Source organism: Ursus arctos, unplaced genomic scaffold (genome assembly GCF_023065955.2).
Source record: "Ursus arctos isolate Adak ecotype North America unplaced genomic scaffold, UrsArc2.0 scaffold_31, whole genome shotgun sequence".
Lineage (NCBI taxonomy): Eukaryota > Metazoa > Chordata > Mammalia > Carnivora > Ursidae > Ursus > Ursus arctos.
The window spans coordinates 29089075-29113383 of NW_026622997.1; the positions used below are offsets into that span (position 1 = coordinate 29089075).

The 24309-nt window shown below is 55.9% G+C and overlaps 1 protein-coding gene across 2 annotated transcripts; it reads right to left on the reverse strand.

Annotated features, from left to right (window-relative positions):
• IP6K3 (inositol hexakisphosphate kinase 3) lies at positions 1 to 23770 on the reverse strand. Of its 2 annotated transcripts, XM_044378332.3 has the most exons (7): positions 22160 to 22344; positions 13103 to 13361; positions 12490 to 12834; positions 5972 to 6176; positions 4653 to 4825; positions 3377 to 3552; positions 1 to 1467 (listed from the first exon to the last, which is right to left on the reverse strand). In XM_044378332.3, exons 3-7 carry the CDS (start codon positions 12686 to 12688, stop codon positions 1000 to 1002), a joined length of 1221 nt encoding a protein of 406 aa, XP_044234267.2. In that variant the 5' UTR covers positions 12689 to 12834; positions 13103 to 13361; positions 22160 to 22344; the 3' UTR covers positions 1 to 999. The 2 variants fall into 2 exon arrangements, with proteins under 2 accessions (XP_044234267.2, XP_026338461.2); XM_026482676.4 differs by lacking the exon at positions 13103 to 13361 and having other exon boundaries at positions 22160 to 23770.
• Positions 23771 to 24309: the final 539 nt, after the last annotated feature.

The window sequence follows — 24309 nt, forward strand, 5'->3', positions numbered from 1 at the left end:
TTTTGTTAACAAATTTATTTCCCTAATTGGGTAACGTATCTTCGTGCTTGACTCAAGGGCATTGTAATAGGTTTCCACACTGCAGAAGAAGGAATTAATTAGAACTGTTTGCTCTTTGTTCCATATTTACACTTGTCCACCAGTCTTGTAAACATTGCGCCTGGTTTCCTTGGCTCTCCAGGCTTCTCTCTCCCGGCTCCCCACCCCACCCCCAAAATAAATAAATAGAAAGCGGAGAGTGTCATTTAACAGCAGTGGCTCATCTTTTTGCGCAGTCCGCCCCCACCAGAAGCTGCAATTCGTGGTTAGAGCCGTTTTGCGGCCAGAATCGGCAGAGGCGTCACTGCCAGTAGGTACTTGGAAGTCTAGAAAGAGACCCTCGTCTCCACAGGCAAAAATGGAGAACCCAGGGTCTCGATTTGCCAAGGCTGTGTCTGGATTGCCCTTGCGCATTCAGACCCTGGGTAAGAAGTTGGCGAGACGGGCAGATCTGTCCCACTTCTTCCTGCCCCACCTAAATGCGTCTTAGGAAGATAAGAGACAGTCACTCGTGAGCTCTGTCTGCTTTTGGGGTGGGCAGCGCAGGCGATCAGAAAAACCATACACTCGTGAACTCACTGTTCTAGTCTTCTTCAAGTAGAGTTTTTTGCCTCACAGCTTGCCAAGACTTCAGCATGACAACAAAAAAGCATTTTTAAACGCAAATTCTCCAGAATCTCAGTGTAATGCTGGCTTCTCCCTCATGCCGCGGGCCTCCCATGTACTCTACGATGGCGCCGTTTCACACTGACTGCCCAGCCCCCGACGACCGGCATTAGCAGAAGAGGCCAGAGTGCATGGAATTAGCTCCAGAGCCGTTAATAGGCCCTGCCACGTATGGCTTTTGAATGTGGCTATTATTATTGCAAAGACCTCTAACAGTGTCTGGGGTACCCCGGCTACCAGTAGGTCCCTTGTGAGAACTATACTCCAGAAAAATCTGAAGAGGCCCAACAAGCCTCATTCTCCCTCTTGAATATCCTGCAGGATCTGGATGAGGTTTTCTAGGCCAAAAATGTAGCCTGAATCTGGTCCGTCGTAAGTGGTGTGCTCGTTCCAGGAGCCTTTGTATGTTGTGTGCGCAAAGTCAATCATCCGGATGTCAACTTTGGTGAGACCCCCGGAAGGGCTGCCATGGGCCGTCTGCGGAGCCTCCTGAGGAGGCAGGCCCCCTGGGGTCCTTTCTGGCAGCTCCTGCCCATCGTAGATGATGAGGAGAGAGCTGGAGTAGAACCGGTATGAGCTCTGGCTCCTAATGACCGAGAGGAGGGCCCGAAGCTGGTGCTGGATGGGCTCCAGGAGCTCTGTCCGGAGGCGGGTTCCGTCATGTAGGAACTGATGGAGGGCTTGTCGGAAGCCCTCGACGGAGAGTTTTCTTCCATAGTACTTGTCTTTGCAGAGAAAGTGCTTCTTATCAACTTGATAAACCTGATAATAAAAAAAGAAAGAAAACGTGAAGAATTGCCAACTCAAGAAAAAACTTGCAATGCTATGGCTGCAGTGTTAGGAGCTAACATGATATATAAACAGATTTCCAGGAGAAGCAGGGCAAGAATGGCTGAAATGAATGGAAGGATGATCTTTCATCAAGCACCAGGGGAACTTTCACATTTTAAAATGCTTTCTGTGCGAGCCCTTAATAGGAATCCAAGGTCTACATATCCTTCACCCCACAAAGGTGACCCTCCACCCATAAAGAAAAGCTTTGGATCACCTTTCTTGTGAATTTCCCGTGTCATCCTCCAAATCATGATTTAAACCCTGGCTCCTGGCCTTTTTCCATTCAAATATTAGCAAACCCAAGCTAGAACATTTTAGTAGGAATCTGAGATCACAGCCAATGGCCTTGGAAAGCCAACTAGATTCAATTTTCCCCAGTGAAGTTTATAAAGTCCTTTCTCTGCAGATTCTAAGGGAACAGTCATGGCTCTTGGGGTAGAGCAGGGTTGACTGATGATAAAACGATAAAAAGGCTGGATGAGGTAGAGATGGGGTTTTCAGGCAGCCAGTGCAGCTGAGGGGAGCCTGGATGGAACGGGGAGGTTCGCAGCAGCTCTGTGGGGCTGGTGGCTCCTCCTTGGCACCAGCTCCTCTCCCCCTCCCCTGTCATGTCTTGGCCACCAGAAGGAAGCAGATGGAGGAGATGCTGATGGGGGGCAGTGGCAGCCGCTCCCGTTGCATTCAGATGGCACAGGCACAGGCAGAGGCTGTACCAAGGCCAGTGGCTGGCGTGGCCGTGACTTGGCTCACTTCTGTCTGGCACACCTGGGAAGGACAGCCCATACCTGGCCAAGACAGTTTCTCAGGTCTTTCCTGCCTTCAGGTCACGTGGTATGTTTATGGAAAACCAGTGTTGAAAAAAAACCAGAAGGCTATGATAGACTTGCTTTGGAGGGCTGGAGATAGGCTGTTAAATTAGCCATCATAAATACATGACAGGCGTCACTGTCTAAATAAATCAGATCGTTTTCAGAAGATTGGAGGTCCGGAGAGATTCCATTTACACCCCAAATCATCACACTCCATTCTCTTGAGGACTGCGTTCCAAGCCTTCCAAGGGACATCTGTGCAACAAATTTATAGACTCCACTTCCAGCGTCAAGGGGTGGCAGTTTCAATTAAGGAAAGCTTTAACGTGTACCGTCAAATCGGTGTCTGGTTTTGCTTTGAGGAGATAGACGGTAAGGGCGAGTGGGGAAAGTTTATTTCTTCCCGTTCTGCAGCCCCTGCCACAAGCCACATCAGAGCTGCAAAAATGGGGTAGAGTCTGGGCCGTAAAAAACATTAACCGTTCCTTTGCCTCAGCTGAGCAGGCTATGACCTTCCCACTTCGTTAACCAGAACAGGTAGCAAAGAGAAGCAGAAGACGTGGGGTGGGAAGTATGGCTAATAAGGGTTCAAAGAGCAGGGTGCCTTATGGCGCCTGAGGAGGAGAGAAGGGTTCAGCTGTACCCTTCAAGAGGCTGAGGAAGCCATGGAGTGCACAGGGAAGCTCTTTTCTGTGCTCTCCCCAGCCCCTGCTCACACACTGTCACCAGAGGTCTGCTCTCAAAGTGGACAGGACCCACGTGGCCACTAGGAAGTTTCACCCGCTGGAGACCCAGAAACCGAGTTAAAAAAAAAAAAAAGGGGGCAGCTTTTTGGCACCACTACCCTGAAAGGGGCTCTTACAGAAATCCCGGTGTGTCCTCGAGCGGGATCTGCCTTTCCTGCATGGGAGGGCTGTGCCTGGCTGCCTCCTGTGGCTCTGTGGGCAGGGCTGTCCGCTTGGGAGACACCCTGCCCCGCAGTGGACATGCCAGGACGCCCAGCCCTGCGGCGGGCCCTCGCCACCCACCTGCATGCCGCAGATGCGCACGCCCAGGCAGGCCGAGGTGCTCTGCGCACACTTCCTCATGTGGCGGGCCTTCTTCTCCTCGGACGCGTCGTCCCCGTGCTGCCGGGTCCCCATCTTCAGGTCCAGGATACAGGGGTGCTTGTACTGTGACACGACGTTTTCCAGCAGCAGAAACCCTGGTCGCGCTAAGTTCAGGAAGGCTCCGCGGACGTGGAGGCTGCTGCCGCTCCGGAGGCGGTTAACACGCCTGGGCGGCTGCCTGGGACTCCCTTCTCTGAGCGCCGTTCCTGCTCTGCCGGCGCCTCATACACAAGCCCATCGTCCCTCTTTAAGAATTCAAAGTATTAGCTTTGCAGGCTGCTTTAATAAGTCCATTTATTTAGGGGGAGTTTATGACCATGTGAGCTTCTTTTCCTTTTCCTTTTTGCTCTGAGGTTGGAATTGAAATGCAGGCGTGAAATCCCTGGCAGGGCATGCCCAATTTACATCTTATGCCAGAAAATCATAAGGCTAAAACCTCGAGTCACTGAACGGGCCAGTACCTTTTGGGAGAAGTGGGTTGATGTTAGCTTTGGAGATGAGTTGCAGGAATATTAATTTCAGCGGAGTAATTATCCTGCAAAAGCTTCTTAGGGATTAGGGTTGCAGATGTGTCTTAGTAAATACTGTGAAACCAGTCACCCGTTTGCAGGAAGGAGCCCAGCACTGACAAAGGAGTATTTCAAGCCTAAATGTACTCACTGAGAACATGGCAGCTTGAGGATGAGGGGGGAGTGCCTCCCCTCAGAGTCTCCCTCTCGGGCACTTCCCTGAGGGGGGCACCACACCCCCCACCCCATCAGCTCCATAGGAAGACATCTGCAGGGAGAATTTGGAGGGCTAGAAGGGAGCCTGGGCTTTGGGGAACCCACCCAGCAAGGCCGTCATCATTCCTATCTGCCCACAGAGACCCCCAGCCCACCCCAGCCCCTCTGCCCAGGTGGCAGCGACACAGCCAGAGGCCTGGCCATGGGCACTGTGTTCAGCGTAATTCCCAGTCTGACTTCCCCCATATTCTCTGATTTTTCTTTCGGAAGGATCAGATTTCTTCCAGGGCTTAGGTTTGAGGGCTTGTGCCTTGATGTCTCCCTCATATCAGTCTCTCCCCACCCACCCCTTCCCTGGCCCCGTGTTGTGTCAGTGTCTCCCCCTCCTGCCCCTGCGCCCGTCTGTCTCTGTCACCCCCCTTCCGGCCCCCCACGCTCTCACAGGCAGCAGGGAGTGCCGGCAAGGATACGGTGCCGCTGGTTCTCTGGGTACTCGGTGCGCAGGCGGCTCAGGTGGGCCTGGTGGCATTGCAGGCCCCACGGGTTAAAGCTCCTCCTCTCGGCCTGGTTCCCTTTAGCGTCTTCCACCAGGGAGGAGACTGGGGTGTTGAGGTGGAACTCGGACCTCAGGAGCGCGGCGGGGCTGCGGAGAGGGAAGCGCACGACAGTCAGGGCAGCCGTGGCCAGAGGGCTGGGGGAAGGTGCCCGTCCCTGGGACGGGGCTCTCCTGGGCTGGGCTCTGACACGGACTGTCCCTGGCTGCTCTCCACGATGCCTGCAGGGCCTCGGAGTGCCTGTCTTGCCCCGTTCAGGCCCTGGGCACCAGATTGGGCCACACTGCGGCCCTGGCAGGGCATTTCTCAGAACCCCAGAAGAACTCATTAGAGCATGTCACCACCTCTGTCACCACCGCAGAGGGCTGAGTGGTTTAAATTCACTTGTAAGTGACCTGGATTCCTCTTGCACTATCGAGGTGATGCGGTGCGGGGACAGCGACCCTGCCTGGAATCAGAAGGCTGGGGATTTAGGCTGTGAGTGTGCCCTGTCGTTATTTCCTTGAGACCTCAAAATGCCCTCAGAGGTGGGAATCCTGGATCTTTGGTCCACCCTCTCTCCTCTCCTCTGCATCTTGGCTTCCCCATCTGTGAAATGGAGATAATGCGAACCCGCTTCCTGATGCTGAGCCAAGAGGCTTAATTAGATCCACTGTGCTCCTTGGGGAAGGGAGGTACTTTCATTGTATTAGCTCCCTTTTGTTTCCCATAAATGTTTTATAAGTCCCCAGGGGTCCTTTTCATCTGAGAAAGGTCAGCTAGCATTATCAGAGGTTTTAGAGACCTCTCTGGGACCTCGGGTGCCCTGAGCTGCCTGGTCTCCGAGGTCCCACGGGCGGCTGCGTTGACCGCTGAGGAAAGGTGATTTCAGACCGCCATTAACCACTTTTCCTTTGTGGCAACTATTCTGGGTTTCTGCACCCCCCACACCCACCCAGAGACACTGTATGGTGTCAGTGACACAGGTATTTAATTAAACAAATATGTACTGAACGCCTGCTCTGTATAGGACTCTGCGTACGCGGCAGCTTCCGAGATAAATACCTCGGGGTCCTCCCTCTAAAACTGTGTGAGGGAAAATTCATTCCTTTCTTCGGCCGCATTGGTGTTTCTAGAAGGAGGCTTCCTATGAATTGGTCACTTCCTCGGCCTGTTGGGGAGCTGTAGGCCTTGGTGCAGGTGGGGGCGGTGCTGGTCCCTGCTAGGTTTCTGTCATCCTGCCACATGGCCCTCACCTCTCCTCGAGCGAGTGAGCCAGCTGCCACTGGGCGAGGGGGTGGGCGCCACCGCTGCCGCCGGTGGTCTGCTGGAGAGTCTGCCATATTGCCACTGCCGCCGACTCCGTGGAGACCTTGAAGGGCCCCCGGTTCTCCTTCAGCGGGGTGGCCACCAGGCTGAGATGGCCTCGGCTGTCTTTTTGGAGGTGCACCGTGATGGTGCCTGCAGAGCACACGGGGGGGAGGGGGAGGGGGAAACCAGATGCAATTTACCTGGTGGACACGTTGCAAGAGGTGACATCCTTTTGAATTGTAGTTTAATGGCACTGATCAACCTCCCCCCTCCCCCTTCCCAACTCCTCTCTCAAGGAAGAGCTATGGGGACTGTTCCAGAATGAGCCAGGGCGGCGGAGCCTGCAGAAAATAGCCTTGGGCTGGTCTGGGCATAGGCTCTGCTTCATTGCGTCTCTCTGGCCTTTCATGCTTTGAACAAAGCCAGCCCTGTACATTTTGTTCTCACCTTCTGGTTTCTCGGTGCACAGTGGCACCTTCCCAGTCACAAGAGAGCTGTTCCAATGGGGCTCAACCTGGGGTCATCGGAGCCCGTCCTCCACAGAGAGGGCCCCCTGCCTCAGGGTGGCTGTGAGGGAAGTTGGGGCCCATCCCATTCCTCCCCTTTGCCTCCTTCATCATCCTTTCTCTCCCTTCCCTTTTTCTCTGTCTGACCAGCTTCTTCCAGGAAGCCCGCCTTAGACAGCCTTCCGGGGTTTGGCCTCTGTGTTCCCATCATTTAGACCTTGCCCCCCTCACCCCGATCTCTGGCTTTAACACAGATGCCTGGCATCTCCTTCAGTTAGACACACAGCACATGACTATTATTGACGGAACATGGTTCTTTGATGGAAAACAGGAGACTTGTGGGATTTCTCCAGCTACGGTAACTCCTGACCGTCGGTGTTTGTAATCAAGGCACGGCAGCCTGCTCCAGTCGCTGCTCGTGAGAGTGGAGAGTGTGAGGAGACCCAGTGAACAAACGTGCTAATTGGGCTTCTCCTCCAGGACATGGGCCAGGTCGGGTAATTAGGTCTGGCATGCATGTCAGTGGCTCCATGGTCACCCCTTTTGGATTTCGGGCTCTGGTGGTACAGTCCAGGTCTTCCCCCATGGGCTCAGCATCTGAGCTAAGTGGGCGCCCCACCTCATCAGAGTTCTGGGGGAGATGGCCCCGCAGGTGACTTTGTGAGGACTGGGTTTCTAGTGTCCCTGGTTCCCTGTTCTTCGTGCAGCTGATGCCTTGACTGTTCTGATGCCTCCTTCTCCCACCAAGCCAGGCTCCACCCTGCATTGTGCCTGCAAGGCACCCTTTGGAGTGCACCAGTGGCTTCCTCACCCCTGGGTTCCCAGGGGTTGGGCCAATGGAGGACGTTGGCAGGAGATGGGGTGGGGCCGGAGAAAGATCGAGGTATTTACCCCACTGGTTCCCTCCCTGCCACAGCATGGTCCTGTCCCTGTGGCCTCCCTCTTGCTGGGTCCATGATCCCGTTCCCTCTCTTTGGCCCTTCAGGCCTAGGGATGGTCACAGCCTTTCAGGAGTGCTGGTCCCTGAGTGCCTCAGCATCCCCAGTTGCTCCCTTAATCCTGAGTGCACTTCTGCGAACCGTCCCTTTGAAAACTCCCTTCATTTAAACCCCTTTCAATGTACCCCTCATGTCCTGCTGGGACTCTGACTGAGAGAAGGTGGGCTGCATGTGATCAGGTCCCCTCAGCCACTTGGTCACTCTCTCAACACAAGTGGAAATTTCTGCTGAGCCAGCACTCAAGGCAGCTGATTTCCCTGCTCGCATCCCTGCCCAGGCTGGTCAGTGCAGACGCTCATTTCCAGGGCTGCTCTATAATTCAGCAAGTCGCTCTTCAGGGCCATCTGTGCCTAGCTCAGCGGTCTCTCTGGGCTAGTCCTGTCGTCTCAGATTCCCGGTGCCCTAATTTCGCAGCCTGAGAGTGACATTCAGTTCTTTCCAGCTCCTTAAAAAAATTCTGCGTTGCCTCAGCTCATCTCAGGCCCCTGAGTCCCTTGAATGAATAATGATACTACTAACAATACCATACCTGAACCTGGCATTTTGTCATTTACCTGAACCCGGCATGCCCACCAGAGGGGTTCCGCTTGTGAGAACCGGAGGCTGGTGGCAGGTCAGGGAAAGAACTGCAGTCGTAATAATCACTGCCACGTACTAGCTTCCTGCTTTTCATCTGTTACCACTGAGTGACTGCAAGCCACCGAGACTCAGAGGGATGGAATGACTTGCCCAAGGTCACACAGTAAGGGGTGGAGCTCTGAGAAAGGCCATGGCAGACGTGGCTAAGGAAGAAGGAACAAGCCGTGACACGGAGCCGAGGACTTTATCGGGAGACTCCGGTGTCGTCATGCTGTGTTTACTTCAGTCTGGATGAGGGACACTCCTGCTGTGTCCTCGTCACATGTTTTGGCCATTCTGTTCCGTGGGAGTGAACAGAGAAACCTGTTTTGAGAGGGTCATCAGTACAGAGGGTTGGGAGCGCCAAGAAGCCCAAGGACATGGTGTTTATGTTTCTGTTCCTATTTCCTCAGGCAGGAGGGCTGCTGTGCTTATTTTGGGGAGGAGGCCTGACCTGGAAGCCAGCACCAGGCCCCAGGGCTCATCCCTCCACTGTGTGGAAAGGAGAGTGCGCTGCCGTCCGTGCTTGTCCTCGGGGAGCTTGGAGCTCCTGGCTGCTGGGGATCCCAGGATGGTGTGCCAGCCAAGGGCAAGGCCCTTTTGGGTCTTTTGTAAAGTTCAGCTCACCATCTGGCCTTCCCGCTCTGGGACTATGGTGACACGCTTGCCAGAAACCACTGTCTCGGGGAGCCCCAGCCCCAGGAGGCCTCCCCAGAAGGACAAGAAATGTGACCTTCCCCTGCTTCTCTAGGCTCCAGCTCTTGTCTCATCTCATCAGATTTGAGTGTCTGAATAAATGGAGATGAGCAGAGGTGCAAAGTAACCCAAAACCAATAAAATCTAAAAATCATTTCTATTTCTCATATTGTCAGAACTATCCAGCCAGAGTCCGTGTCCCTGCCTCTCGCTCCGTCTTCCTGCATGCCTCTGGCTCTATGTCCCCACCTATCCATCTTCCCTCCCTCTCCCACATCCCTCTCCAGCTCAGTCCAGAGCTTGCAATGAAGCCTGAGACCCATAGCAGATAGCCGCCTTGCAAATGATCTCGAGTTACCAGCTCTTTACCGAAGCAGCCTGTCAGTGGAATCCAGACTTCTTGGGGCTTGGATTGGTTTTTAGTCAAGAATTGTGTTGGTCCCAGCCTGGCTTCCGGCTTGCTTTGTGTGTCCATGGGGGCTAGGCCTGGAGGGACACAGGCTCCCAGCACCCTGCCGCCTCTGCCTGGCCGGGGGAAGCGGGGGACAGCCAGAGCTTTGTCTCCCTGCTCACCAGCCCTCTCCAGGCACCTCAACCAGCAGTCACGCCAGCTGGGCAGACAAGAGTGCTTACTGCCACAATTGCCATGCCCAGAGCATCTCAGCAATTTCGGTTTGGCCAAGCAGCTTCCCCAGCCTCCGGGAATATTCTGTCATGTGTTTATTTTTAAGCTCATGAGAGCATTTATTTGCCGGCGTCTATAATATGAATCTGGCTTGTCCGTTAACTAACCAGACTTAGGAGTATGTCCTTGCTCACCCAAAGCTGACAGGTACACTGGGAGGCAGAGGGATGCGGCCCCAAGATGTTGTCATGCCCAAGGAGCCCCGAAAAAGGTCCAGGCAAGCTCCTGGGAAAGAATTGCTGTCGTAATAATCACTGCCACGTGCTAGCTTCCTGCTTTTCATCTGTTACCCTTGGGACATCACTTCCAACTGCCCGACACTCCCTGCTGCCATCACAGTTCAGGACAGTGAGAAGGGAGAGAGTGTGCTCCATGGCATGCAGTGGCCACTACAGAAACAGCCCCTCTCTCTGGGGCCCTTCCTATGGGGGAGAACAAGGGAGACCCTCCCGTGGCAGCCTTGTGGGTATTCGAGGGCCCCTGACCTGAGGCCACTCGTTGAGTGATTCTGGGTAAGTCCCATCCCCTCCTTCATTGGGCTAGGCGACCCCTTGAGCAGTGGCATGCAAGGAGCCCATCTCTTGGGTGACAGCGGCTGGTGGAGCGGGCCTGGGTGGCTGAGAGCCCACACTTGGGAGCCAGACCTCAGACCTTTAATCCTGACTCTGCCTCTCACTGGTTGTGTGACCTCAGGCAAATCATGTCACCTCTCTGAGCCTTGGTCTCCTCACCTGTGAAATGGGTAATAGTAGTGCCTGCCTTGGAGTGTTGTTAACGAGGATTGAGTTGATACACAGAAACTATTTACAGTCGTGTTTGGCACTGAACGCTGAGGGTTAGCTGAGACCACTTTTCTCATCCAGTGAAGCAAGAAGCCTGCGCAGCCTGGGAGCCCTTGGAGGGACGGTTTCCCCTCTAAAACCTGACGTCAGCCGGCTGCTCCAGGCATCTGAGAGTGTGAGGGTCCTGGTTCTGGGCCTTTCTCTACTATCTCTCTAGATGTGCTTTTCCTTAAGTGGGGCCTGGCCCATGGCACTCCACAGATGGCATTCTGGCTGTTGAGTGAACCCGTGTTTCGGCACATGGAATCCTCATGTTTGGGTGTCACCCGAGTTTGTGGGCTTTGCCTCACCCTTGCCCTCAGCAGGGCTGTGTGGTCTCCCCTGAGGGGTGTCCTGTGGTTCCCTGACCCAGTCCCCTCCCAACTTGTGTGCAAACGCCATATCCTGGCCGAAGCCCCAAGGCAGAGGCTGGAACATGCTCTGTGGCCATTGGTACACGCAGCCGTGATGTCTTGGCTTAAATTGATCTCTATCAAGTCAGCAGAGCCCTAAGGCAGGAGGTACCAGGGATAGGCCTGACCGGGCCTGGGAGGCAAGGTAGAGTAGGGGTCTGGACAGTAGACCGGTGCCTGAGGGTACCCAAGAAGGGTGCCGTTCTCCCCCGCCCAGAGGAATGGGTGTGTGTAGACAGGACACTGGGAGGGCATCGGGATGGGGTCCTGGAGACCAAGCAGCCTCTTTCACTTTTGTGCTCTGCCTGTGGCTACCCCAGCAGTCTGTCTCAGCTCCAGAGCTGTGCCCAACAAGCGTGAAATGCTGCGGGCAGGAGGCCACCCCACGCAAGATCCTGCCACCCCTTTGCTAGGTTGAGTTCAGTTGCAAAAGGACAGACATTCATTACAGCGGGTGCTCTGACGAGCTGAGCAGTGACCCACAACTGATGGGCAACCCCGGCCTGCGGCCCCAGAGGCCCCAGGGGAGGCCTGCAGAGCCGCACACCAGCCCCCCACCCCTCCCTCTCAGTGTGTGATGCTCGTGGGTCTCGTCGCAGACTCTTGGAAGGTCTTGGCAAGCCAGGATTGAAGCGGTGCTTGGGGCTCAAGACCTTGGCACCCTATCAGTGAGTCTCAGTCTGGGACATGCTGAATACAGATTCCTGGGCCCTGACCCCGGTTCCCCAGGTGTGGAAAGGAGCCTGGGCATCTGCATGTGAACCCCTACACCAGCCTTGGTCAATCCCAGAGCCCACTCTGGGAAACACCCATAGAGCTAGGCCCCATCCTTCCGGTTATCTTGATCATTGAAATGCAAGTGCGTTTTTGACTGACTTATTTGGATGTTATCATCACTTTTACTACAGATGCTTGGACAACGAGGGCAGAAGCGTATAGTCACAACATTTAAAAACCTTTAAAAGAGGTCTTTTTTCTGGGCAGACATCCCGTTGAGGGGCTGGCAGCTGGCAGAGTCATGCCCTGAGCCCTGTGAGCCACGTTTACTGAAGGCCAGGTGTGGACCAAAAGCCTGCCCCATGGATGCTGGCCAGCTGCCCAGAGTGCCCCTGCCTGGAGGCCTACAAATGGTGGCCCTCCCCACCCAGCCTTCTTCACTCCCCAGAACCCACCTTGTACTCTGATCCAGAACACACACGGCTCTGTGCCCCACTTGCCCAGCTCTCCCTGGAAGGCAGTTCATGGCCCTGGCTTGGTCACTGGATGAGGATGAGGAATTCTGGTTTCCTAAACATGTCAGGTCCCAGTTCCTTCATGCCCTGACCCAGACCTGAGGCTCCTCCCACCCACCTGGGTCTCCAGAGGGAGGTGAAGGAGGCCTCAGCCTGCCCTGTCTTTCCCAGCCCTGGCCACAGGACCCAGCCATGGCACTCCTGAAGCACAGACCAGATACCCTAGCAGAGTGGGGTGGGTCCGGGGTATCATTTCATTCCATTCTCAGTTCCTTGAAGCCTAGTAGCTTAAGCTAATTTGTAGGGATGCCAAATGGCATTAGACTCCAGGCCTGGAGGCTTGAAGAGTTCAGAGAAACTAGGACAGTGAAGGCCAACCGGGCTGTGGGAGAGGGGCATGTCTCCATGGCAACCCTCACACGCAGCACAGTGCACGCGGAAGCGATGGGGGCGCGCACGCAAGCCTGGCCTGGTCCGGCCGCCTGGACACTCACCTTTGTACTGCGGAGTGAAGCGCTTCATGGCCAGAGGCAGGGATTCGTAGAACCTCTGCTCCCGGGAGATGAGGGGCTTGCACACGGTGTGCTCATCGTACTTCATCACGCTCAGGTGCCCCCCGACCTGGTGCAGGAAGGGTTCTAGCCGCACGCCCACTCTGGCATCCCCAGGATCCGTGCTGTCCTGCACAACCATGTGGGCGCGGCAGGAAGGCCTGGCGTAGAAGAGGCAGGTCCCAGACGGGAGGCGGGGCTGTCAGTGGTCCTGAGCTCTCTCCTTCTGGGCCTTTATCAGCATCGTAGCACAGCTGTCCCTCTGTCTGTCGGCCTGGGAGGGGGCCCCTGGAAAGCAGAGGAGGAAGGTGGAGATGGTGTGAGGGAGACGGGGTGCTGGCGGGAGCAGAAGGACCCACAGTTCCCAGCCACGGCCCACTGGTAGTTGAACAAGACTGTAAAGAGGCATCCATCACTTCTAGAATAATCTGTTATAAGAAACTAGTAACGGTGGTTGCTCCAGGGAGCCAGGATGAGAGGTAGACTTTCTAAATACTGTCCTGTGCCTTTTGAATTTAAATATTAAAACATTTAAAAAAAATCAAATAATACACACAACTGTAGACTTCCAGAGTGCAGAGACTGTATCTCAACTCCTCATATCACATTTCCTGCCAGCCTTTGGGAACATTGGTCGCAGGCCCAAGAAGAGGGCAGAGCCCCCGCTGTCGAGGCACTCGGCCTCTTGCAGGGGCTTAGGCGGTACAGGAAAGCTTCGTTTTTGTGCACACATCCGTCTGCATCACGGCTCCACAACGTCATTGCCATGTGAGTTTGAGAAGTTACCAAACCTCTCTGGGCCTCAGTTTCCCCATCTGTAAAATGAAATAGTAAGGATACTTACCTCATGGACTTAGGACAAAATTGAGATAAAGCCCATGAAAAGGTTAGGTGAGGGCCCAGAGCTAAGTACTCAATAAATGTGATTTATCATAATTATTTCTAGCGTTACTGCCGTGGTGGTCATATTTTCCCAACAGTTCTGGGTTGGAAGGAAGGCAGGCTTTCTCCCTGCCGCTTTGCACATAAGGGAAGCGGGACCTGAAATGTCCTGACCGGGCTCTGGTGCGGGCCAGGAGCGAGGCAGGAGGAAAGCAGGGGCTGCTTGTCTCTGGGCCTAATTCTTTATGACCTGCTACTCCGTTTTCCTCCCTAAGGGAGGGCTTACTAGAACTCTGAGCTGGAAATACAGCCCCGAAAGACATTCTGACTTTATCTCAGGAGAGTGCCCAAGGAGCCACTGTGAAGGGAGGCTCTTCTGGCCACATTTGTCCTGTCCCGTCTGAGAGGACGTTCCCACAGGGGTGCCCATCACTGCCGAGTTATTAATACTCTCTCCTCTGCTGGACTCCCGGCCAAGGATGCCAGCAAGCTAGGCGGCACTGGACATGAGTAACACTCTAAACGACCTTCAGTCCAGACCATGGGCATGGCCAGCTGGCTGCATGCATGGAGTGCCTAACAATTTTTTCAGGACTCCAGCTCAGAGAGACCCCCTGCCACCTACCTGGACCTCTGGCACCAGGTGGCGCTGAAAACCTCAGCCCTCCCATTTATCCCCCTACCACTCCTGGGGGTCTCCCTCTCACATTGGCTACTGTCTTTCAGGCCACAGAGTGCCCCTTTAGGAAGGGGGAGGTGTTTTGCCTGGGGTGTGCATTTGCTTTGCTGGGTGCAGGACGAGGCTTCTGAGAGCTGCCTGTAAGGCTGGAGCATGACTGGGGAGGTGAGGGTTGCCGGGCCAGGTGGCAGGGATGGGGGGAGCCTGAGGCCTGATGGCAAGGGGCCATGCTGACGCAGCAGCCTAGGCCTTACCCGGGGTCCGCTCTCCCTGCACAGAGGGAGCCCCACTCAGAACCTGTTCCACGAGCTGAGAAGTTGGTAGGAGGCATCTAGGAGCAGAGGGAAGTCAGGAATCGGCGCAGCGATAAGTTGATACGTGACAGGATAGCACGATGGCTTGGCAAACCCAGTCCTACTTGCAAATTTGGTGAAGGCAAGAAGGAAGGAAGAAGAGAAACACCAAGGTGGCCCAGCACCACCTGACCAGGCATGGCCTTGCCAAGCCAGCCGAGCCGTGCAGACGCATCCAGGTGGCATCCCAGGAGAGCCCTCGTGCTGCCACACGGGGCAACACACCACCCTTCTTCCACACACTCCTGTCTCCCTCAGGGGCTCCAAGGACATCAGTGTCCTCTTGCAGTGGCGGCGTGGGGAGGAAATAACAATAAATGGTAGTAAAGCCAGAGAGCCTGCCTTGTGCCAGGCTCTGTATTGTATAGACCAACCCGTGTAAGCTTCACAACTGCCCGATGAGGTAGTGCTATCAGCCTGTTACACAGGTGGGGAAAATGGGAGATTAAGTAACTTGCCCATGTGCACCGCGCCAGTAAAGGAGGGAGCAGACACCTTAGCCCCATCGCGCACTTACCCAACCATGCAGCAGGGAGGCTGAGGGCTGCTGTGTACCCACTTTGAAAGTCAGGAAATTGAGCCCCGTGGAGGCTGGAACTTGGCCAAAGTCACCTGCAAGTCACTGGCTGTGCTGGGATAGGACCCAGGTTTTCTTGTGCCTGAGACCTGGTCTCTCCCTTCCTAACCAGCCCTGGCCTGCCCTCCTCCAACCTGATGAAGTGAGTGCATGTTCCAGGGATGGGGGGCTCCGTGCCTCTGCAGACACCGTCTTGAGGGCTTGGTATTGACCTCCTCGGGACTTTCTGGCTGGGGGTGTCAGCAAGACCCAAGAAGTACCCTCATTCCCAGATATTCTCAGGAGCCCCGGCTGGACCTTCTCAGCACAGAACGAGCCAGGGAGATCCTGGGCCTCCAGGGCAGCCCATGGCACAACAATGCAAACTTAGGGTGGGTTCGTAGTGATGGGGGTGTCTGCTGGGTAGTGAGCCTGTACTTCTAAAATATCTAGATTTGGGGCACCTGGTTGGCTCCGTTGGTAGAGCGTGTGACTCTTGATCTCGGGGTCATGAGTTTGAGCCCCATGTTGGGCAGAGAGCTTACTTAAAAAAAAAAAGTTAAAAAAAAATCTAGACTCAACAGGTGGGGACACTGAGGCCCTTTCTCTCAAGGCTCACCTTAGGGTATAGATGAGGTGATCTCTGAGGGTCATCCTGCTCCTGAGCTGTATGGTCTGTGGTTCTGACACAGGTTGGCGGCAAGGGGCAGAGGGAGGGTGGAGGGGAGTGGCGTCAGCACCTGAGCGAGGCAGGTGGGCTCTGCTGCCGCTCAGGGAGGCACTCTATGGCTTCCCCGTGGCATGATGCTGACCTTCCATTCCCGAGGTCGTCTCTCTGTCACTGTGTACAGCCTCCTGCTCTATGGGAATGGCTGGGGAAGACCTCCATTCTTCCCCGTCCTCCCTCAGAAGTCCCAAATAAATAATTCCGGCTGACAGACCTTTTTCAACCCGGACCTTCCTTTTGCCACACTCAGGTGCATCTGTCATTGGCATGGCCCTTGGCCTTTGATCAACGCCCTGTTTCCTCAGAGCCCTGGCTAGGGAGTCAGGAGCCCAGATCTGTTCCAGGCGTTCCCACCAGCTTGCTGAGGCCCCTGGGACGAACTTGTAATGTTCGTCTGAGTCTTGGTTTCCCGCCCACTGCCATAGCCTTGTCACGACGCTCAGGTGACAGAATGCACAGCGTTCCTTTGTGGAGTCCTCTTCCCAAGCGTCTCCACCACTCAAGGCTTGTCGCTGCGTGGGTTATTCTCAGGACTGACTCAGCTCGGGTGCTGGGAAGGCAGGTGAGGCGCCTGCCTGAGGCAGGACCTTACGCCCCCTCTGACACACTTGCCAAGTACACTGGGCTCCAGCCCACACTTCCCTCCATAGCCCCACAGCTGGCCCCTCACCCAGCATCCTGTCTTAGTGTTCCATGGGGAGGGAGAAGGAGAGAGGGAGGGAGGGGGGGAAGAGGGTGAGATGCCCCAGCCAGGAGAGCTCGGCTAGAAGCCCCCTTCCTCAGGAGTCGTGGACAAATGGCCCAGGTCCCCGTGTCCTCCTAGCCTGTCATTGGGGTGTGTCCTGAATGAAGGAACTCTGGGCTCACTCCAGGAGATTCAAGGGCTGAAATCTCTGTTGGGTCCCACTGTCCAGCTGGTGGTTAAATGAGGCCCCGTGCTGCCTCTGTGTCCATGCAGCCCCATGAGGCCCGGGTGACAGCCAGGCTGCCACTGGTCTGAAAGGAGGGTCATGGACAGCAGGGCCTGCAGTTGTATTTGGCTTCCCGAGTGGGGACAGATGACAATACCAGTGATGCCAGACACAGGAACAGAGGCCACCATCAGGCTGAGGCAGACGCGTGCCTCGTGGCTCATCAGTAGCAGTCGGCACGTTTTATTTCCCGAGAGTCTGTGTGTACATAATCTCTACCCACATGCTGAACCCAAGGTCATTAAAAATTACGGAAGCTACGCCCCTGCTCAAGCTTGCCGCTCCGATTTTAGGGCAGATGGCAGGCGAGACCACAAATCCGACTTGTACCGGTTCACACTTGGACTAGGTTAGTCATGAGCTATGTCTTACGAAGGCCTGTCAGCTCCTTCTATCTGGAAACAGGCTGGCTGCTCGTGGTCCCCGTTGGCGCTGTTCGCGGACAGTCTGGTGTTCCCTGTGGGAATGTGGTATGATTGCACTTCCCTTGCCCTTTGAAGGTAAGTGCAGCCACAGGACTCGCTTCCGCCGACATAACGCGGATGGGAGTGACACGTGTCACTTCCGGTGGGAGCTTTAAGGGCAAGCCGCTGCCCACGTCCGCTCTCCCTGGCCCGTCTCGGAAGCGCCGCTCCCTGAGCGACTGTGCATGTTGGACGCGTAGCCCGACAGAGAAGTCCATCCCGCTGTAGGAGGCCCCTGCGATGTGGGGGTGTTTGTTACGGAGCACGGCCTCGTGCATCCTGACCAGCGCACCGGCTCCCCGGCATGGAGCCCGGGAGCTGAAAGGGACCTCACTGGAACCAGGCACTCACATACTTCCTGCACAAGTGTGTCCTGTGCCACAGGAGCCACTCCTGTGCCCCATGGCCTGTGGATCTCCGCTTCTGAGGAGACTCACTGTCTGCTGCAGAAACCGAGGCTCTGAGGGGTTGAAGACCGTTCGCCCAGTTGGGAGCCAGTGAACACTGTAGCTGGGGTGGGGTGCAGCCGCAGCGAGCCTGGCTGCTCTAAAGGCCCCAGGGCTGGGCTCCTGTCGGAGGCCCTGTCCACGCGGTGTGCCTCCGTGGCCTGCCTCAGAAGTGGGAGGCTTCCGGGAGCTCGCCCCCAGCTGGGCAGCGCGCTGCTGGGGGACAGGGTCCACGGGGGAGCTCAGCAGTGTGGCTTCGCAGGGCCAAGGGGGAAGGGCTGCCCCCCGCGGGCCCGTCTAGACCTTCCCGAAGCCGCACCCCGCAAGCGTCATCTTCAGCACAGTAGTACCCTCGGAGCATGATAACCTCTCACATGTGTATGAACACTTCTGTGATTACCGAAGTACAAATTCATTTAAAGGCATTATTGAGTCCCTAGTAGTTTTTATCATCATCCATTTTCTCAATCAGCGGATACTAAAAGTATAATGAGTATCGCAGGGGGACTCATAGGGAAGAAATTACGTTGAAACAGAGTCCTAGTTGAAAAGGTTAGGAGAGGTACTGCTGTCTCCTAAGGCGGGCGTGGTGTCACGGGTCCTGGATGGAGACTGAGGGGGGAGAGATGCCAGCTGGGCCTGGGTCTGGGGGAGGCTGAGGAGAGCCTGTCTCGGGGGCCGGGGGGCTGGTGCACGGGGAACAACAGGGAAGTGGCCAGGACCGGCCAGGAGACCAGAGGGAGGGCTGTGAGTGGCGGGCAGCCTGGTCCGGTTCACTCGCTGGCCTGGAGGGGGCCTGGCCACGCAGACCGGGACTGCCTGTCTGGCTCCTGCTCAGGCCACGGGGGAGGGCGTTGCCTGAGATGGTGAGGTGTGGAAGCCTTCGGGAGCGTATCCCAGTAAATCTGATGGGGTGAGGGGGTGGGAGGTGTTCTGGGGAGGAGATAATGAAGAAACGGCTTGTGTCCAAGGGAGACCGCAGTGTAGGGTGTGTCAGGCTGCAGATTCAAAAGCAGCGTGGTTTATGGCCTGCCCTCTCGCCTCTGAAGCTCTACCATACATTCCGCAGGCCTGATGGAGCAAAGGTTTGGTACAAGTACCATTCAATGTCTTTGCGATGCCCGAGGGAGCATTTTTTAATCTATTAGAGAGGAGAGGACCCGAAAACCATTTAAAACTGCTTAGGTCGTAATGGGCAGGAGGATTTTGGAGTTTCTCATGTGGCAGAGGGTTGTGTATCATCTGGGGCCGTCTAGGCTGGGAAAGCACAAGATTATTTTCTGGGGAAAAAAAGCCACGTTTTAAAATCCATTCTAAAAATGACTCAAGGGCTGTAGGATCGTGCGCCCTCCGTCTGCGTGGCCCCCCCGCCCGATGGGATCAATACGGAACACTGGGGGACTTCACACCTCGCCTTCTCAGCCATGGCTGAAATATGTGACTTTGCAGGGTGTCTGTTCCCCAGGGAAGGCTTGATACCCAGAACCACGGAGCAATGCTTCATATTCCTCCATCACACAAACTTATTTCGGGACTGATTTTATCCTTTGAGAGATTTTTTTCTCTTTCTCCTTTTCTCTTAACATTTAAAATCTCCCAATGTTCCTCCAGTTTGAGGATCAAATGCGATTTTAATACAGCGATTATTAGTTTAGAAGCCCTTCAGCCACTGACAAATGTCCTTAGAAGCAGCAGCAGCAATGTTCTGAGCTTGCTGTCAGGGCGGGAGACGCATGGGGCAAAGATGACTCCGGAATCCCAGTGCCACTGGAAGGGCTGCTCCGGGGGAGGCAGAGGCTAGAGGCTTCTCCCCGACCTCTACTGTGTCTTGACCTCATGACAGCACCTTTTGTCCTGGGTACCTTGGGCGTGGCTAGTAATGGCTCCAGCAGCATCCCCCAACTCCCTCAGGACCTCACCTCCTTGAAGCTGCGTCCGGGATCTTGGATACCGCTAACCACCCAGACGTGCACATTTCCAACCTCTGACACCCTCCCCCACGCCTCCCCACCTTTCTCTAAGTACCGTGATCAGCAGCCACCTGCCTTATGTAAGAGGCCTTTGAGCCAGAGACAGAAGGTTTTGGCAGTGGTTAGCATGGCAACTTTATGGCCGCAAGAAGAAACGGCCGTTTAAGGTCAAAATGTAACCGTGGGTGGAGCAAACGTGTGAGCGTGCAGATGAATTTGTGAGTGCGTGTGTGAGCGTGTGGTCTCGGTCCTTCAGACCACAGGGTGGACCTGGCCGACTCCGATGAGACCCCTGTTCAGGGAGAAGACGAGCGGGCCTTTCCCCAGCAGAGGGCAGCAGCAGACATGCCAGAACGGCCCCGAGCTGGAGTCTCTGGCCCAAACCCTGCAGCCAGCCAGCCCTGGCCTCCACCAGGGAACACATACCGGACCCGGGTTTGCCAGGCCTGCCCTCAGACAGCCCAGCAAGGCGGCTGAGGGGCCCCTGCCCTTCCCAGGGGTAGTTTTTCAAGAGCTCAGAAGTTACCAACAAGGTCGATGTCCCTCCACATTCCCTTTTCCTCTCACCACGCCCTACTTTTTCTAAGGGGTGTCTGGCTGAGGGGAGCCTCCTGCCCATGGTGAGGCATGTTCTGAGGAGTGGGGTGCCTGGCTCCATTCACGGGATGAGGGACCCCAAACCAGAGATAGGGCTTGCTGAAGAGGGGACAGGGCATACGAGCTGGAGGGTACATCTCAGCTTGAGGGGAACATGGTCCTTGGCAACCCGACTCAACCGGTCCCTCCTGGGGGCAGCTGGACCCCACAGCGCCAGCCCTGCTGGATGAGGAAGAGTAACGGCTCTCGGCTCTCGGTGAGCCCCTGAGTCCCCCATTCCTGGCGCTCCTCCTGGCCTCTCATCTCACTTCCCGCAACAACCCAACGCTCGTAAAGTTGATTGCCGTTCCCTGCGGCTGCTGGTGAACAAGATAGCAACCGTACGGAAAGGATTTATTCAGGTGTCCTGCTCAGAGCTGAAGAACGCAGGGGGAGCCATGAGATGGCTCAGCCTGGCCTGCCACCCCCAGGGTGCCCTGGGACAGAGCACACTGGGAGGGTCCCAGGGGCCACAGGCCCTTTGCAGTGGAGGAGCTTCTCAGATCCCTGATTAGGAGCTGGCTCTGATAAGCACAGCACAGGAGGGGACCGGGAGACCCGGTTCTGCCTCACATTCCCTGTTCCTTTTTCTCTGGGCCTCAGTTTCCCTTTCTGTACTGAGAGCTGTCTGACTCAGCCATGTTCTCACTCTCCTGGGGGACAACTGGCCCTTTAATTCAGCAAGTCAATGTGGTGATGGGTGGGAGGGGGGAGCTAGGGAGAGGTGGTTGGAAGAGACACTTTCAGATTGAAAGGGACTTAAAAGACATACTGACCCATATACCTTGATTGGATCCTGGTCTAAACAAAGCAATAAAAAACACCTAGGAGGCCACTGGGGAAATTTGAATATGAACTCCAGGTAGCCATTCTTCGGGAATTGTTAGTTTTGTTAGTGGGATAATGGCATTGGGGTTATGTAAGAACCTCCTGAGGTACTTTGGGGGGAATGCTGTGATGTCCAAAAATTACTTCAAATACTTTAGCCTTAGAGCAGTCAATGAAGCAAGTATGGCAAAGGTCAAACAACTGTGTAAATCCTGGGGTAGGATATGCAAGAGTTCATCATATCATTCCCTCTACTTTTTCCTGCAGGCTTAAAGTTTGTCAAGTAAAAAAGGTTCAAATATAAACTGGTAGCTTTTAAAAACTGTAGAAGCCTGGGCCCTGCCCCATAGGATCTGAATCTCTAGAGAAGGAACCTGGCATGGAGGTTTCTAGGTCCCCAAAGGTCCTGAGGACCATGACAGGCTCAGACAGGTTCAGGTCAAGAAGAGCCCATGGGGAGGGCTCCCCAAAACTCTGCCGCTGCCCAGGGCAGGGGCCCTTGATAGTGCCCTTGGTCTACCAGCACTCCATGGGGGCGCCCCATACCCAGGCCACGGGCTGCTGCCAACGGGCGCTGACATCATCCCAGCCTGGCGCACCCCTCCCCCCTACAGCGGAAGGGTGGGGCTGCCGGGACAGGACACGTCGTTCCTGGAGCCCAGGGGTTGCTTCCCATGTTTCCTGGGACAGCTACCTCTCTGAAGGGTTAAACAGTGCATATCATTGGCTCTCACCCCTGTACCTGCCACACAGCTTCCTCTGCGGTCCCAGCTCCCCCGAACCCCCCCTGCCTCCATGCAGGAGCCAAGGTTAGAGACTCCTGGACACCCTAAGAAGGATTGGAATTACTCTAGGGGCAGGAGGCAGAGATGGGAGACGAGCGAACGACAGAATTTCTATCTTACTGAGCCGACCCAGCAGCATCCGCATACACACAGGTGCACATAGACGTACAGGCACACACCCAGACAGACTGGCACCTCCGCAGGGTGGACCCCTTGTTGGGGGTGGGGGTCGTCCCGTCCTGGATGGACCCTCACTCAGTCACCATTAAGGGCTCAGCAAGGCTCTCCCTGCCCTATCCCCCAAGGCGGCACTCACCAGGGCCTTCTTCCTGGAGGGACAGCAGGGAGCGTGTGGAAGGGAAGGTCCAGGGGAAAGTAATCTCCTGTTTCAGTGCCCGCCGACTGCAGGCCTTCCTGGCGTCCCAGCTCCGAGAACTCACTGTCCACTACAGCGCTGGTGGAGCGGTCTGCCTAGACTCGGGTCTGCCCGGTGGCCTGGGGAAGGGAGGTCAGCTGACCCTGGGGAAGGGCTGGCAGGGGCTGGCACGTCCAGCTGTCAGCTGGTGTAAGGCTGCACAGAGCAGGGCCTGAGGGCCTGGGAGGGAGGGGGAGTGAAGAGGAGGGGAGGTCTGCCCCGCTGCCTGGATGGATGTCAGGCCCTGCGCACCAAGGGCCGATTGCATAAGGCCCCTGGTGGGTTTTTGATGCCTTGAGGTAAGGCTAGGCTAGGGGGACTTGTTCTCCTTTCCCCCACCCTGTTCCCCCACAACTTTACTGACAGTTTGCTCCAAGCTGTGGCCACCAGAGAGAGAGAAAGGCATACAGAAAGACAGTCAGCCAGTCAACAATCAGCTTGAAGACAGTCAAGTAGTTTTTGAGGCCCTTGTGTGTTCCTGACTTGCTCCTTGCTCTGCTGGGCTGACGGAGGAACCTGCCAGACCAGTGATGGTTGTCAGGGGATTACAGTGGGGGTGGAGGACGGGGTGTTCAGCAAGTTGAAGGGCGATCCCAGTGTATTTGGGGGGTGAACATGGAGCTTAGGGGGGACTCCTTGCCCAGCATAGGGGGAGCAGGGAAGGCATCCTGAAGGAAGCAGCCACTGGAGACCTGAAGGACAAACAGGGTCATCCAGGTTGGGGTGGGGAGAGGGTGGTGGGAAGAGAGTGCACGAGATAAGGGAAGAGCAGTGCAAAGGCCCAGAGGCAGCGGGGAAGAGGGTGGTCAGGGTGGTGGAGGCACTCAGAGCCCTGGAGCATGCGGTAGGAGGGGAGTGATGACAGACGAGGCTGGGGTAGGGGAGGCAGGCCTCAACGGGTCTCTAACCTTGGCTTCTCAGGACAAACTGAAGGGCTTTATATGAGGAAGGGCCAGGCCCCGGTTGGCATTTTGAGCACATCCACTCTGCTTTGAGGAGAGTGGCTCAGGGAGGAGTGGATCAAAGATGGGCAGGTAGGTCAGGAGGCTGCCAGGTGCTGTCCTCCAGGTGAGCCCAGCCTGGTGGCAGGGCTGAGGCAGTGGAGTGGAAGGGAGTGGGTGAGTTCCTGAGATGTTAAGGAGACAGGCTCGACAAGGTCTGGTGATGTGTGGGAGATGGGTTGATGGGAAGAGATGGGTGTGGACAAAGGACAGAAGCTCGTCAAGGGACAGGCTTCAGGTCTTAGTGAGTCTGGACCAAGTATTAGGTCTGAAGTCTGCCCTTCAGGCAACTCAAGCTACCCCAGACTCTGGCTGTAGTTCCCTTGGGCCCAGGGCGCCCCGGTAGCCCGGGGCCCCAGCCAGCACCTTCCCGGGCCTCTCCAAGTGTGGGCACTCGGCCCCGAGGCTCAGCAGCAGCCATGGGGCTCAGCCTCCTCTCTGGACACAGGCTCTGCCCGGGCCCTTGGTCTCATCTGACTCTGGGCCACATCCCCCAGGTCCTTGCCTCCCTCAGGGTGCCCTCACCTGTCTCCTGGTTCTCACGGGGCTCCCCCAGATTTACTGCTGCCGCACTGAGCCATGACGGCTTTTCCATCCCCTCACCCCTGTTTCCACGTGTCCACGGAAAACTCATTCCTCACCGACAGCCTGTCTGCCCTCATTGCTCACGCACGGAGCAGATGAGCCCCGGGCTTTGATACGCCCAAAATGGGAGGTGAGACAGGACTGGAATGCAGGTCTCCTGGACCTTGTCCCAGAGTCCCGCCGTCACTGTCTGCGCAGTGCGCCCACTCTGGGGCCTGGCCTATCACCAGCTGCCCCACATGTGTGTTAGCGGCGGGAAGGCCTCGGCAGGCTTGGGGGCTGCCAGCAGCTGCCCTTCCTGTGGCCACCCTCCTTTCTGGTCCCCACCCTGAGTGCTCCCCACACCCAGACAGGGCAGAGCCCTGCAGGCATGACAGGGATTCCTGGGCACCCTGAGGCTGGGTTTAACGGGCTGAGGAGCCCATGCCCCTGCTTGCTCCCCAGGGCATCGGATCACATTTCACC